General features: G+C 40.4%; 1 protein-coding gene across 1 annotated transcript; it reads right to left on the bottom strand.

The window, feature by feature from the left end:
• Positions 1-8,816: 8,816 nt before the first annotated feature.
• Positions 8,817-12,373, bottom strand: MGP (matrix Gla protein). The gene is made up of 4 exons (XM_061417752.1): positions 12,237-12,373; positions 10,727-10,759; positions 9,792-9,867; positions 8,817-9,195 (listed from the first exon to the last, which is right to left on the bottom strand). The coding sequence occupies exons 1-4, from the start codon at positions 12,295-12,297 to the stop codon at positions 9,054-9,056; spliced, it is 312 nt and encodes a 103-aa protein (XP_061273736.1). The 5' UTR covers positions 12,298-12,373; the 3' UTR covers positions 8,817-9,053.
• Between the last annotated feature and the right edge of the window lie 4,548 nt (positions 12,374-16,921).

Raw genomic sequence — 16,921 nt, 5'->3', positions numbered from 1 at the left:
TTCTACTGCTGGTAGAATGCAAAATAGTGCAGCCATTATAAAAAACAACATGCCAGATCCTTAAAAAATTAAGTATAGAACTATCATATGATCTAGCAATCCCACCTCTAGATCCAAAAGAATGAAATCAGAATATTGAAGAGATAACTGTATTCCCATGTTCATTGAGGTGCTATTCACTATAGCCAGGATGAAAAAATAAGCAAGATATCCACTGACAGGTGAATGGATGAAGAAAATGTGCACAATGGAATATTATTTAACCTTAAAAAAGAAGGAAATTCTACAGTGCTCAGCAACAGGGATGAATCTTTCAACATTATGCTTAGTGAAATAAGCCAGTCCCAGAAAGAAAAATACTGCATTATTCCACTTATATGTGGTATCTGAGATAATCAAATTTGTAGAGTTGAAGAGTTGTTGGTGATTGTCAGAGGTCTGGTGGTGAGATGAAGAGTTACAATCAAGCGGCATAAAGTTGCAGTTACACAAGATAAATCAGCTCTAGAGATCTGCTGTACAACACTGTACATATAGTCAACAATGCTATTGTATTGAACACTTAAACAGTTAAGATGGTAGATACAGTATTTAATTGCTTACCATGATAAAATAACATAATATGGAAGAAATTATATAGCTTTGCTGTCTTAGAATCATGGCAAATGGAACATGTAACATTGGGTCATTTTTTTGCATTGACGTGAAAAGAAAACTTTGCTTGGTAAATGAAATAGACCCTTATTCCTAAGCTCCTGGTCGTGATGCCCTTCTCAAGCCATAGCTGACATTCAAGATTAGCATGTTTATGAAAAAAATGCATTTGTTTTACCCATAAGTGAAGCATTGTTTCTGTTTGCTAAAAAGTTTTTAAAAAGAAGAAAGGAAAAAAAAAAAAAAGATTCAGGAGAGTGTGAAAGTGTCTGAGCAAGGTATCAAATGTAGAAGTTTCAAAAAAAGAGAGAAATGAAGCAGTGGACTATATTCCTTCTGTTTTATTCTAGAGAGAAGCATTAATGCCAATAAGTTTAAAGTGATTCAGAAAAATTTCTATCCTAACATTTAGTTATCCAAAAGTGAGCTAATGCATCACATGACCTAGAGAATTTCATAACACTAGAGTTTTAAGTGCAAACTGTACTTACTCTTACTGTATGGCATATTGAATGGCATAGAGCAGGTACATGGTAACTATTTAAATGTTAAATTCATACTAGCCACACTATTGAGGGAAAGAGTGAGAGGTTGGGCCTAACTAATTCTAAAATTGGTTGTGCAGGATGTTGATCAATGCCCTTTGAAAAGAATGGTCTGTTGTCAAATTATCTTGTGAAGCCCTGTGTTTAACGGACTCAGGTTCCTTTATTGATGGACCACAGAGAAGGCTTCATACATTAAAAGCTCTCTCTCTCCATGTATGTACACATATGTTTCAGAAATGGGATATATAAAAACAGTAGAACATATTTGAACATAAAACAACTTTTGGCAGGATTTTGATGGCAACATTGTTCCTTAGAACAGATGCTTGGGAAACTGGTCTAAATTTGCTCTATTTTTTAATTCGAATTCCCAATTCCACTTTTTTTTCAAAGAGATGGGTGCTGTTTGTTAATATGTTTCAACTAAACTTCTAGTTTTAGCCACCTTTTCCTGTGGCTATAAAATACTGTGGCTATTTTATAGAATTGTGCTTGTCAGTTTAGTGAAAAATTTATCTCCCCTTTCTCAGTTCTAAATATCTTCTTTGGTGTAGTCTCAACTTTGAGGACTAACTCACTGATATGACTGAGCACTTTTGATTTTCTTTGAGTACTTATATAATACAGAATTATTATCCTTTAGAAACATTTCCAAGACTCTTTGTAAGAAGGAAAGTTCTCTCAGGATGTTTAAACACATGCATCCAAATGTATGCAGTTAATTTTCCTACTTTATTACAGGTTTGTTGTCAGAAGGAGTGGTCAAGTGGTCATTATCCTTAGACGAAATGGGTAGGGACAAATTTTGTATATTGCTTTATCCAAAGGAAAGGAATCAGAGTGTTTCTAGGCAAACACCATAAAAATCTCCTGTATTAAACAGAGAAAAGGGCGCATTTCTTGAACAGTATTTTCAAAGCTTAACCTCATGTTTTAACAACCCCAGATGACTTATGTTTCTGGCTTTCATGTTTGTTGGTTAGCTTTCAATGCCTGAATTCACGGAAATGAGAGATGGAAAAAACCCCCAACAGGTCACCCAGTTTATTTCTCTAAAGAAATTAACAGATGAATCTCAATGTAGTCTCACAATGTGATGGGTGGTGGGGAGCTACATTTTACATTCAGAAAAATTGGGGTCAATTTCAATCCTAGGATGAATTTAGATCCCATCAAAAGCTTTCCATGTCCTACCTCTGCTTTATATATGTGTGTGTGTGTGTGTACATGTATTCATAAACTGACCAACTGAGCCATGACACATTCTGATTCTTTAACACTGAAGCAGCAGGAGAAGGGGAGATAAGAAAGAAGTGAGACTACCCTGGTGGTGCAATGGATAAGAATCCACCTGCCAATGCAGGACACACAGGTTCTTTTTTCTTTTAACGGTGATGGTTATTTAGTTGCTAAGTCATGTCTGACTCTTTGCGACCCCCTGGACTGTAGTCCACCAGGATCCTCTGTCCATGGGATTTCCCAGGCAAGAATACTGGAGTGGGTTGCCATTTCCATCTCCAAGGGATTTTCCTGACTTCATGTATTTTTTGTTTTTGGCTGTGCTGGGTCTTCGTTGCTGCACAGGCTTTTCTCTAGTTGCAGAGAGGGGGCTACTATCAGGCTGTGATGCTCAGGCTTTTCATCGCGGCGGCTGCTCTTGTTGTGGAGCAGGGGCTCTCGTAGTTGTGGCTCCTGGGATCTGGAGCACAGGCTCAATAGTTAGGGCTGTGGCGCAGGTGCTTAATTGCTCCATGGCCTGTGAGATCTTCCTGAGTCAGGGATGGAACCCATGTCTCCTGAGGTGGCAGGTGGATTCTTTGCCACTGAACCACCAGGGAAACCCCAGGGACACAAGTTTGATCCCTGGTCTGGGAAGAGTCCACATGGCACAACTACTGAGCCCACAGGCTGCAGCTACCGAAGCTCGCCCACTCCAAGGCCTGCTCTAGGACTAGCCGGAGCTTAAGTAGGACTCTTCCAACATCCATGGTGGAATTGTTCTCTCCATATGAACCAGGATCTCCAGGCTCACAGATATTAGAATTTTAAGGATAGAAAACAAATTCCTCATGTGGATTAAAAAATATAATGGAGCCACTTTTGCTTTTAGACCTCAGTTCTCAGATCCATGTATTCTTCCTATTGAAGACCCACCAGTATAAAATGCTTGTTGGTTTACGGTGTTTAACACTTTCCCAATACAGGTTTCCCATTCTTTTAGAAAAAGCAGAGTAGACTAATATATTCATTCTGAATTAATTTCAATTGTCAGGGATTTTTACTGGGGGAGGGGGCATGGAAGATGGTGATGGTCAGAGAGATAACAATGTCTGGGTTTCAGAGAAGGACCATCTAGGATGAAATTGGACCCTTCTTCACAAATGAAAACTCAGAGGCAATCTAGGCAATGTTTCAGAATTTCAAATCAAAATGAACTTGAGGTAAAATTTACTCTCATTTGAACTTCCTTGGTGCCCCCAGTGATAAAGAATCCACCTGCCAATGCAGGGGACATGGTTTAACCCCTGGTCTAGGGAGATCCCACATGCTACAGGGTAAGTAAGCCTGTGGGCCACAACTACTGAGCCTGAGCAAGACTGTGAACCACAGCAAAGAGTAGCCCCTGCTCTCCACAAGTAGAGAAAGACCGTGTGCTACATCCAATGACAACCCAGCGCTGCCAAAAATAAGTAATAAATAAATTAACAACAACAACAACAACAAAGAATTTATTCTCATTAGAGTTCTGTAAGGGCTTCCCTGGTGGCTCAGACAGTAAAGAATCTGTAATATTGTTACCGAAATCACAAGCCTGTGTGTTCAAAGGCACAGTGAGGCCCCATCAATACTAAACATTAGAGTTTGGAACAGAGAGGTTTATTTCAGATTCATACAAGGAGATGGTTGGCTCATGCCCTAAGAACCCCAAAGTTACTGAAAGCTTTCAGCAAGTCCCTTTAAAGGCAAAGGTGAGGGATGGGCATGGTTAGTTGTTGCAGACTTCTCGGTGTCAGGTCCTTTTTTCTTGAGGTCTGGTCATGGTCAAGTGACGATGTTCCTGTAAATCTCTACCAGATGAATGTTATTCTCTGTCCTGACCAGAAAGTGCAAAGCCCCAAGGCACAACTCTCACACTCCAAGGTCCCAGTCCTGGTTAAGAGGCAGATCTTAGCTGGCAGCTCCTTCAGGGCCAGGTTCCCACATCCTGCCCAGCTGTCATCTTTGAGGGAGCCAGGCATCCAACCGCCCCTCAGTCTCCTCAAGCTGCACAAATGGGGAGACCAGGTCTCAAAAACTGCGACCCAGACAGACGGCCACTGCTAGAAGGTCACAGAGACAGGGATGGGGGAGAGGTTCACCACTCCTCAAGGCTAGTGGAGGGCCTTAGTCAGGGCTCTGGAGCCCCCAGGATGTAGTCCCCAGTCTGTTCCCCAGGCCCCCCGGCTCACCCACTGGCCCAAGGCTGGGTGAGCTGGAAGGCCTCCAGGAGAAGGCCTGAATTTGCCTCTTAACTTACTTTCCACCTGATGACCACCACACCACTGACCCTTGACTGAGTCGTTTCCCCAGTTGTTCCTCATTGACCGTTACCAGTGGGCAGGCCCCACTGCAATACTGACCAAAACCTGAGCAGGACAGCTAATGGCCACTCATTACAGTTGGTTGCTTGTGGGAGGGTCCCACTGAGGCACCTGAACAATGGCTGAGCAAGACCTGTTGCCTAGTGACAGGGAGCAGAGTAATGAGGCACAGCAATGGCTACCTCCTAAAGGCTGAGCTCATCCTGATCTGTTACAATGTGACAAAAAACTAAGCCAGAAGCAGTAAGATGGAGAAGTTGAAGGAAAGTCTACTAATGATGGATAATCATGGTGCTCAAAAATTCAGAGTAGAACAACAACATCACTTGCAGATTTCTATTATTGTAAAGGTAGATGTATGAATGAAAATTAAAAGATGCTTACTCTTTGGAAGAAAAGTTATGACCAACCTAGACAGCATATTAAAAAGCAGAGACATTACTTTGCCAACAAAGGTCTGTCTAGTCAAGGCTATGATTTTTCTAGTAGCCATGTATGGATGTGAGAGTTGGACTATAAAGAAAGCTGAGCGCCGAAGAATTTATGCTTTTGAACTGTGGTGTTGGAGAAGACTCCTGAGAGTCCCTTGGACTGCAAGGAGATCCAACCAGTCCATCCTAAAGGAAATCACTCCTGAATATTCATTGGAAGGACTGATGTTGAAAGTGAAACTCCAGTACTTTGGCCACCTGATGCGAAGAGCTGACTCATTTGAAAAGACCCTGATGCTGGGAAAGATTGAAGGCGGGAGGAGAAGGGGACAACAGAAGATGAGATGGTTGGATGGCATCACCGACTCAATGGACATGAGTTTGAGTAAACTCTGGGAGTTGGTGATGGACAGGGAGGCCTGGTGTGCTGCAGTCTGTGGGGTCACAGAGTTGGACACAACTGAGCGACTGAACTGAACTGATGAATGAAAATAGTGTTGAACATACTGCTACTATGTAAGTATTTACGTTTAACTCCATTCTATTGTGGATATTTTATTATGATACAAAAATGTGGCTATAAGAATCCCAAGCCTAGTTGAGCATGAAAGCTAAGATCATACGTTTTCCTTAAATCCTGTCTTGATCTTCTGAAACTGCATGTTTTGTCAGCATAGGTAGAAGAGAGGGAGAATGGTGTGGGTACAAGCTGGCCAGTGCTACCAATGGTCTTTTGTTATAACTGCCTTCAAGATATAAATGAGACTCTCCAAAGACGAATTGTCTTGTCATTTCTTAAGATCCAGAGTATGGTGCTTTATAGTAATAGCAATAGTACAATAAAAAATAACAGAAGAAATGCTTACCACTTATTAGGACTTACTCTATGCTAGGCAGTATTTCAGGCATTTTACATATATTCGTTTATTTAATATTTACAACTCTAAGGTGGGAACTAGAATCATCTTATTTGACATAAGGAAACTGAAGTACAGCAAGATGAATTAAAGGAGAATTTCACATTTCCAAGTGGTGGAAGTGGAAGACCCAGTTCCGTAGTTTTTATAATTCTCAAATGCTATGCTAAAATGCTAAATTGCTTTTATGGGATGGGAGCAGAATATCTTGTCTGTGTTTAAACACTTTTTGGTTCCCAGGATTTACTACTCCCATGAAAGGACTTACCAAGATCATGAAAGGGAAATAGTAAAACCTGTGAGCTATCACTTTATCTGTCTTAGCTCTGGAATATACCAAAATATACCAGAATATACCAAAAAAGAAATGGAACTGAGAACATAGATAGAATTCTGACTGAGGTGGAAATTACATTAAAAATAGCTTTATCAGATGGGGAAGTGTGACCAATTGGAGATTGATACAAATATATAGACCATTTGTTTATAACCCTTTAAAAACTGACTTAAGGGCTTAGATTTTTATGAGGTCAATACAAGCGAATTTCTTAAGAGGATAGAATTACCTGTCCTTGGAATAGTCATTTAGTCTCTTAGCTCTCAAATTACTCAGTTAAAAGGAAGGAGTTGAATTAGGTTATTGCTGAGCTCCTTGCCAGCTCAAAAACTATTAATTTAATGTTGTATAATACATAAGAGGTCTGGCAGTTAAGGACCTTGGGTCCCCACTTTATTATCTGAATGATGGTTATAGATCTGGTTCCTGGAACTTTAAGACTTGGAAGTTAGTGTGTGCATGCTAAGTCACTTCAGTTGTGTCTGACTCTTTGTGACCCAGTGGACTGTAGCCCACCAGGCTCCTCTATCCACGGGATTCTCCAGGCAAGAACAATGGAGTGGGCTGCCATTTCCTTCTCCAGGAGATCTTCCCAACCCAGGGATTGAACCCTCGTCTCTTACATTGGCCGGTGGATTCTTTACCACTGAGTCATCAGGGAAGCAAATAGTCACCATAACTGTATCCAATATGTGAAAAAAAGTTGAGACGTGGAGAATATTAAAACACCTATACCAAACTTCTAGAAATGAAAACTATAATGACTGAGATGAAAAATACATTCAATAGGATTAACAGTAAATTATACATTGCGGAAGATAAAGTTGGTAAGCTTATAGATACATTAAAAGAAACCATAAAAATGAAACAGTAAAGAAAAAACAACTTATAAAAATGAAAATAACTTGTTGGAGCTATGGAAAAACTGCCAGTGATTAATGTGCATGTCACTGCAATCTCCAAAGGAGGAGTGAAGGAGTGAAAATATTTGAAGAAATAATGGCTGAAAATTTTCTAAATTCAATGCATTTCAAGAATTCAATAAACCCCAGAACAAGAAAAACAGACCAGACCACACCAACATGCATTTACTATAGTATCTTCAGAAAGTTACCCCTTTGAGTTTCAATTTTACCATCTAATATTACTTATTTTCTGTTTTGTTCTAAGATCTAATGAATTAGAGCTTGCAAAAAAGGTTAGAAAATTGTAAAACACCCATCACTATATTAATATGATGATAGTTGAAATTATACAACACATTATTGTGATGAATCAGTTTCAGAATTGGCTGATCACCCCCCATGACTGTCAGTCTGTTTTTTCTGCTTTCATTGAATTACCCTTTACAGCCAGAACATAGCAACAAGGTTATAGAGAGAAAAGAAATTGCAGTTACAGTGCCTACCCTCCAAGAATTTACCATAATGTTAGGCAAATATACATACAAAGAAATTTAATCAAAACATGAATTGAACAATATCATTGTACTTGAATCTTTATATACATGCATCCTCAACATGAAATATAGCTGATTTACAATGTTGTGCCAATCACTGCTCTACAGCAAAGTGACTTTACATAAATCTTGAGGGGCTGGATGCTGGCTTGAGTGGTGTGATGGGAACTGGGTGGATTTAACCATTATAGATTTCATAAAGTGCTTGAATCTTAAGCTGGGTTTTGAAGGCTTAGAAAGATACTGCACTAAAGCTATGAAGGCAGTGGGCCTTTCGGAAGGAATGGATGTAGAGATGGACATGAACTAGTTCTCAGGGCAGAGAAGAACAAGGTCTGAATGGGGATTGAGAAATCCTGGATTTTGTCCCTAATTACCAAGCAGGAGACTCTGCAGCCTCCTCATTGGCAAATGAGATTGAAGGGAGCTCTAGTATTTCGCATGGCTCCAAAATCCAGGTTCAAATCCTCTAAAAATGTTGAGTTGTTTTGGAAGCACACATATTTTTTTGGTTCCAGTAAGAGTCAAAACCATAGCCTCTTAGGATATGATAATATTCAGATAAGGGCAATGAGCCAGGGTACAGAATCTAGAATCCACACAGAAGGAATTTAGGAGCCATTTAAATTTTGGGAGCAGGAAAATCATATGGTCGATCATCTATGATATTTGAAAATCCTGGAAAACACATAATAAGAAGCAGCCATTCACTGATCCCAAGGTAGAGAGAATCTAGACAAACTACAGCCGGGCAAGTGTCTTCTAAGGTTAGTTTTCCTGTGCACTGAATCAGCATTAGAACAGGGTTAACAGAATCTCCTGTTCTGGGCTAGGTGGGCCTTGATTGAAATATCTCAGTATTCTCCCAGAAGAAATCAGACTCAAAATGTAAGTATCCAACCAGAAGTTTATTATGGAAGAATCACACATCTTAACTCCCCCTTGACCTTCACTTCGCTTCATTTTCATTACTTTTCAACCTGTGGGCAGGAAAGAGGGATGCAGCCAGACAAGAACGTTTAAGGAACAATTAAGCGATTCGTATGTTTCTATATAGTTCAGTAATGCTACTGCAAGGGAATACAAAACCAGGCATCAGGCTCTGGAAAGAGACTTTTGTCCAGTCTCATTTGGCCCCTCGGCGCTGCCGGAAATAACGGTCGTAGGCAGCATTGTATCCGTACATCATGGCATAGCGTTCGCAAAGTTTGAAGTCATCACAAGCTTCCCGGTTGAGCTCGTATTGAGGCTTGTTGAGTTCTCGGATTCTAGAAAGTGAGAAAAAAAAAAAAGCCAAAACTGAGAGGCGTAAAGGAAGTGGAGAAGTAAGAAAAAAAGAATGCGAAAATACCGTAGAGAGATCCCATAGTGTTAGTGGATCGGGTGTGTCTCTTTGTGACCCCATGCACTGTAGCCAGCCAGGTTCCTCTGTCCATGGAATTTTCCAGGCAAGAATACTGGAGTGGGTAGCCATTCCCTTCTCCAGGGGATCTTCCTGACTCAGGAATCGAACCCAGGTCTCCTTCACTGCAGGTGGATTCTTTACAGTCTGAGCCACCAGGGATTCCCCCAAGATGAAGAGATATTTACAGAACAAGGAGGAAAGGTGAAAGAGGGGGAATTTTCTTTTTCAATAAAAACAGAAATTTTCTGTCTTTCCTCCTTTACCTCCTCCCTCCCTTTCCTTTCTGGGCCTTTCACAAAATAGTCTTCTAGAAATTCACTTGGTTTTCTACATTGTTTTTAAATTCTTTGATTTTGGAATATGCTTAGAAATAATACATATTATCGAAAAAAAAAATCCATTTCTCCCTCCATTCAGATCTGGGAATAATGATCTACCCCATCACGTGTCATCACCTACCTCTCTTGGGCTTTCGCTCTCCATCTCTGCTGTGGTGATATAAAGCTGTTAGCGTTTCTCCTGTTAATGAAGGGATCTTAAAACAGAAAATAGGTGGAGTTTTAGGCAATCGGTCATTGATAATATTTCTGTGAGTATTCTCTGACACAAATATATTTGAAAACTCACTCATTCATTTGTGTATTTCATGTAACTATGAAAATTAGTTTCATAGTTTCATAACTATGAAGAGTAAAGGGGGAGATAAAGCAAATTTCATAAACTGCCTGATCCAAAGAAATTAATAACCTACATGTGGGTTACTAGAGACTTGGCACACAGGCTACTATAGACCTTGCTTGTTTATTTTGCTTTGGGTCATCATTTTGCCTTTCTCGATTTTGGTATTTCCACTCGAGTGTATTTTTCATTCCTATAAGGAGAAATCCTCTTTGTCCTGAGGCCTTAAAACATAATTTTAGATTTTCAGTAAATGAACAGTTTAAACATCATAAAACCATAAACACATTAAAGATAAGCATGGTGTTTATTTCTCTACTCAGTCTTTATAAGTATTTATATTTATATTCAATAGTGTCCAGCAGAATGCTGATGTGTGTGGTCTCCCAGCTGACTTGGCCGCCAAGCCTGTACTTTGTCATTTGTCACTAGTCCTCATTTTCCATCTGTGTGGTTGTTGTGGTGCCAACTTGAAATTTCCAAATGAGATTTTATGGTTCGTAAGTATGTCGAAAGCATACTTGCCATCTTACAAATTTAAAAATTGCTCATCTGGTGATTTTTTTTATAGTCATTGACTTTTAAAATTTACTTTACTTTTCCAAAAGATATCCTCTTTTTCCTCTCTGTTATGGGTATTATCATTTTGTCTTTTTAAGAATTAGGAGATTCTTCAATACCTGAGATTCCAATAAGGAATTCAAATATTTACTTACTGATTTCATAGGATTCCAGGCTTTCATGAGATTCTGGAATAAAAAAAAAAAGATTCATTTTATTGTTACTTTTTACAGACCACAGGAGTTTAAATATAGGGAAGGAAGGGAAGGGAAGAGTCAAAAAGATGGGAGGAGTATATTTGGCAGTGTGGTTATTACAAATTTCAGGCATTTAGGATTTATGAGCTGTTTCTCTAGCTCTGTTCTTGCTGGGATACGTCTACTCTTTAGTTTTTCTGGTGTTAAAGGAGCCAGGGGCCCTGGTTTAAGCTAAAATTTTCTAAGAGCTATGAAGTCTTTAGGCTGGTAAAGTAAGACAATTTAAGTGCTGCATGTAAGTCTCCAGGGAGCCTTCCTTGATTTAATTTGGGACCTGAAATCAAGGAAGGGACATAACACTGAGGAGACAGGCAAGACTCTCCAGGCAGGCTGGGCAGATGGCTTGGCCCGGCTTCTCCACGACAGGTTCCTAAGAGGTTCTGAAAGCCTCTTAAGAACCTGTGTTAAACTGACAGCCACAGAAACCACTGGCTTCAGCTGACATCTCACATTGGGCACGATGCCAGGTCAGAGAAAGAACTGAGACGATGCCGAAGGAAAAGATTTCTTCTTTCTCCCATTCTCCTAGGCAAAGCAGGTAAATTTGGCAATAAGAAACTCATAGTTATAAGCATATGAGTGTGCTTGAAAAGTTAAAAAGAAGGTGAAAAACCAAATACTCTGATACAGAAAACTGGCGAATAATTTCAAGACTAAGGAGTAAACTACAGATAGCTGTTAATATAATTGAGGCTCAAGGAAACCTAGAATATCCACATAATTGAACCATAAGACTGAATGACCTAAATCATGTTGCCTGAGATTTCTTTTCATTAGCTTTGAACAGACACACATATATTTAACAACACAGAGAACCAGGCAAAATTGGTCTTTTAACAATAGAAACTAAGAAAGTGATTTTTCTCTGAGATTCTTTAAATGTAAAACTTTTTTTTTTAATTCATTCACTAAAAATGTTAACTTCATGAGATTGTTCTTCTCCTAAACAAGGCCATACATATCACTTCGAGTGAAAACTGGTTTTCTTAAAGGTAAGTGATTCAACCAGTACCCTTAACCAATTGTAACCAAAGTCAAAATAAACATCCTTATTTGTTTAAATGAGAGCTTAGGGGCTGGAGAGTTGATATCTTTTTTTTTTTTCCCCTGAAATAGCAAAGTTTCCAGGTATAGAGCAACTTACCATAGAAAGAACTTGTCTGTTAAGTTACATACAAAAGTCTGGATATTGAAGAGGTAAAAAATATGATGAAAAAAAAAAAAAAAGACTTGATGGAGCAGATCAGTGCTCAAAGGACTTGGGAAATGTCAAATTCATGGTCCTCTAAGATTATAAGAGCAAAAAGGAAAGAAGAGAAGGAGGGAGAGGAAAAAATCCATGAAAACTGAAGTCAGAGGCAGAAAAGAAAAAAACAAAAACAGAGAGAGAGCAGGAGAAAGTTCTCACCATAACACAGAGCTGCCACGGCCAAGGCAGCCAGGATGGAGAGAAGGAGCAGGCTCTTCATGGTGTCTCCGGGTCACTCGCACCGTCTCCTGGAGCAGCAGTGGGGAGAGACAACTACAGGCTGTTGGTGAAAGGCTGTGGGGTTTTTATAAGAATCAGAGCAGCTGAAAGGGGTGGAACCAGTGGGAGGGGGCCGGAGAAGGTGGAGACTGGTTGGCATTCAATGAGCACTGGGACTTTTCCCAAATACTCATTCCTTCCAGATATTATCTACTCCGGGTGGGCAGTTTTCCCTCACTCCTGGACCTGACTTGTATGGCAGGATACTGCCCTGGTACACAAGTTGTGGCTGCCCTATGTTTGGGTCAGACCTGGGCTCAGGTCCACAGAGAAGGGAGTTGCCACAAACACGTGTTTGCCTTTCTAATTCCTTCTCTGGTCTGCCCTCCCTGGCCTTGACTTTGGGTCTTTCAGGTTTGGTCCATACACAAAGCCATAGTGTTCTCTTCACTCCCCTGATGGATGGATGAGAGGTTCTGGGGGAGAAAGGACTTCACTTTCTGTGCTGGTTCTAATTTAGAATTATTTTCCTAGTAGGGCTGAACTGTTAATCCTAACCACTTGGGTGTTCGCCTGGTGATATACCCCTTTCGCAGTTTTTCCAAGTGCTCAGCAGGACGGGGATGGCCAAGGACCCCCTGGCTTCTGTTTCCTCCATTGGCTCAGTAGCAACTTGCCCATCCAGTTTTGTGACTTGAGTGCAGACCTGCACACTGATGTCCTATTAGGCTGGCTATCACTCATCTAAAGTGCAGCAAGGATACCCACCTCACATTGTCTGAAGGCATTGTCTTGATAATGAAATAATTCAATACGCTTTTAGTGAGTGGCAGATGAGATGCAAGGTACCTGCTAGGTGATGTGGGGACCTAGAGACAAACAAGACAGTCCCTAAGGAGGTAAGAACCTTCTTATTATTCACTTTGCTCTTGAGCTGTCCTGTATCCTCCAAGACAGATTTTCACAAACACACACCTTCACAAACACACACCTCCATAAACACACACCTCCATCAGAATCAGAAGCTCTATATCTCTATTTCTTATTGCAATCCTTCGATTGCAATTTGGTGTCTCTGGTTGTCTTGTAGACAAAGATCTTTTATTTTTTTATCCTCTTGGACAATCAGAAAACCTTTTCTATCAGATGTGTCCCTGTTGCCTGGGTACCCAAGAGTCTTCTCAACAGAAAAATAGACTTGTGTCACAGAACAGCAGATGTGGAAGAGCTAAAGTTGCAGAACCTCTAACTTGGGCTGGAAGAGCAAAAGGGGCTGCAATGGGGTGAGTGGGTATACTTTTCAATGAAGATTAATTTCTAGGAGCAATGATGAACAGCTAGACAGAGCCTTTTACCTCACTGTTTTTGCCTTATTGGGGTGGACTTCCCTGGTAGCTCAGACGGTAAAGAATCTGCCTACAATGCAGGAATCCTGGGTTTGATCCCTGGGTCAGGAAGACCCCCTGGAGAAGGGAATGGCTACCTACTCCAGGGCCTGGAGAATCCCAAGGACAGAGGAGCCTGGTGGGCTACTGTCCATGGGGTCGCAAAAGTCAGACATGACTGAGGGACTAACACTTTCACTTTTACAGATTCTCTCTTCTCCAGCTACAAACATGCTTTATGATGTACACTAGCTCCATCTTTTTCCAGTTGATTCTAACAATCCCCTCTACTCCCAAATGCAGAGAGCAGTTATGCTCTGTCGGCTTTCTGATCTCATAATTATTTATTTTTCCATTCTCTAAATCCAAACTTGAAAATCTTATATTTTTCTTTCCAATTTAAAGTGAAGTGAAGTCGCTCAGTCATGTCCAACTCTTTGTGACCCTGTGGACTGTAGCCCACCAGGCTCTTCCGTCCATGGGATTCTCCAGGCAAGAACACTAGAGTGGGTTGTCATTTCCTTCTCCAGGGGATCTTCCCGACCCAGGGATCGTACCCAGATCTCCCGAATTGCAGGCAGACACTTTAACCTCTGAGCCACCAGGGAAGCCCAATTTAAGCTTCACCTTTTTTTCACAAGTCATTTTAAACACAGCCTCCACTGGGTTTCCTAAACGTTTATGCATCTCTTTTTATTGTCCTTTTTTTTTTTTTTTAAATAAAGGATTTATTATTTTCTTCTCAGGAAAAACAGGAAGTTAGGGAAAAACATTACATTTTACAGCCCATATTAGTTTGCAGTTGATCCTAACTCTTCCTGGCACAACTGTCAACATCTTTAGCTGTTTTAACCAGAACCAAGGTGTTCATTCTCAATAGAACATACACAGATGACGCTGAAAGACTGCAAGTTTTCCTCTGGGAGTAGCATCAGACTTGTTTTGGGTTTTGTAAGGCTAACACTTCCTTTTGGAAACTGTCCCTCATAAGTCTCTCATCTTTCCTTTCACTGTTTCCATCTCTGCCTGAGTTCTCCTATGCTCAATTCCATTTATGTAGGATTCGTAAATGATTAGCATTCATGCGTGTGTGAGAATTCAGAGCCCTTCTATTTCTTTCCTCCCGTATCACTTGGTCTTTTCTAGTGCCAACTGGCTATCTAAATTGTCTCAAAGACAATTCTGTATGTGTCAACTCCAGTCATGTATCCTTATAAAGAGGATTTGGACTAACTTGATGGAGCTTTTGTATGGGAAAAGGCCAAGATTGACTTATGAGAGAGAGAAAAAAATAGGGGTAGAAAAAAGTGGAGGGGGAGAAACGAGGAAGAGCTTTGTAGGCTTCGTTTGCTGGATGGGGGAGTTTAAGGAAGAGATTGAATTATAGAGAGAAAAGCTTTGAGACAGCTGTAGGATGTGAGACATATTGAAAATAAGACATGAAAACAGACAAATCAGAATGGCTTTGGTTATGAATAGTATTGTTTAAGGTTGTAAAGGATTGAGAACTGGCAAAAAATATTAAAATTGTATTTAATTAATGTTGGCTGCTAGTTTGCATTTTTAAAATTTGGATGTCTTGTAAAGACCAGACCACATGAAGTTTTAACTTACATTTGGATTTTTGAAATCCAAATGAAAAACATTTATATAGTTATTTCCCCCTAATTACTCAAGAGAAATATTTTTCAGTGAAGAGAATATTTGAGGACACTCCCAGAAGTGAAAACCAAGCTCTGAGAAAGGCAGTGATAGGATTACCAGTTTTTATTTAGATTGTATGGGAATTTTCTCATGTGAGATTGGCAGTGTGGTATAATCCAGGCAACAGAAATACAAGATCTCCTATTCTACCTGTCTCAGGAGGAGAAGACAAGGAAGGCCACACCTTTCAGAACCAGAAGTAGCCTCAAGGTTTTAGTCATCCATCCATCAATCCATCTCACAAATTTATTGAGCATTTATTTCGGAGAAGGCAATGGCACCCCACTCCAGTACTGTTGCCTGGAAAATCCCATGGACGGAGGAGCCTGGTAGGCTGCAGTCCATGCGGTCACTAAGAGTCGGGCACGACTGAGCGACTTCCCTTTCACTTTTCACTTTCATGCATTGGAGAAAGAAATGGCAACCCACTCCAGTATTCTTGCCTGGAGAATCCCAGGGACAGAGGACCCTAGTGGGCTGCCATCTATGGGGTCGCACAGAGTCGGACATGACTGAAGTGACTTAGCAGCAGCAGTAGCAGCAACTCTAAGCTGGAAATACAGGGACAAAAAATGGAGATATAATCTCTGCTGTCATGAATAAAGTGTGTTTTTAGATCACAAATTTAATCAGTGGCTCTTCTTATATGGACATTTGTTTAGATAGCCGATTGGCACTAGAGAAGACCAAGTGATATGCTTTCTCATTGGACTGACTTTTTTATGGACACTCAGGAGTGCCTTTGTTTGCAGAGCCTCGTGAAAAACACTGAGGACAAGCTCAGAATTCAAGGAGAGAATTTGACTCGGGGAAGGTTGGCAGAGCTGCCAGGAATTACTAGGGAAGAAGTTCCTCAGAAAAACTTGTGCTGGGACATATGCCAAAAGAGTTATTGCTTTTCTGCAGCATTTCTGTGACTAAAATAATGGTACAGTATTAAGGACTGATGCTAAAGCTTCAATACTTTGGTCACCTAATGCAAAGAGCTGACTCATTGGAAAAGACCCTGATGTTGGGGAAGATTGAAGGCAAAAGGAGAAGGGGGTGGCAGAGAATGAATTGGTTGGACAGTATCACATACTCAATGGACATGAATTTGAGCAAACTCTGGGAGATAGTGAAGGACAGGGAACCCTGGTGTGTGCAATCCACAGGGTCACAGAGAGTCGGACACAACTTAGCATCTGAACAACAACAAATAAAGTGAATGTATTTCTTCACCAATCCTACATCTTCCTCTTTCTCTTCTTTCTTACCCTTTCTCTGGGGTAGAGACTGCTACCTTTATTTCAGACTGCTAGGCATTTTGTCTTTTTTAGGAATTTTCCTGGCTCCCATCCAGTTTTTTTTTTTTTTCTGTCCCATGAAATTCAGCTTTATTTACACAATGTTGGTTTTATGAGTTCATATTATTATTTTACTGGCAGCACTAAAACCTCACTCTTGCCAGTAAAGGGGAAAAGGCAAAGAAGAGAAGAGGAGGAAGCAACAGCCCTGAAAATAAAAACAGGAATCACTTTCTAGGACGCCAAAAGG

Source organism: Bos javanicus, chromosome 5 (assembly GCF_032452875.1).
Source record: "Bos javanicus breed banteng chromosome 5, ARS-OSU_banteng_1.0, whole genome shotgun sequence".
Classification (NCBI taxonomy): Eukaryota; Metazoa; Chordata; class Mammalia; order Artiodactyla; family Bovidae; genus Bos; species Bos javanicus.
This window is presented reverse-complemented; position numbering and strand designations above follow the sequence as displayed.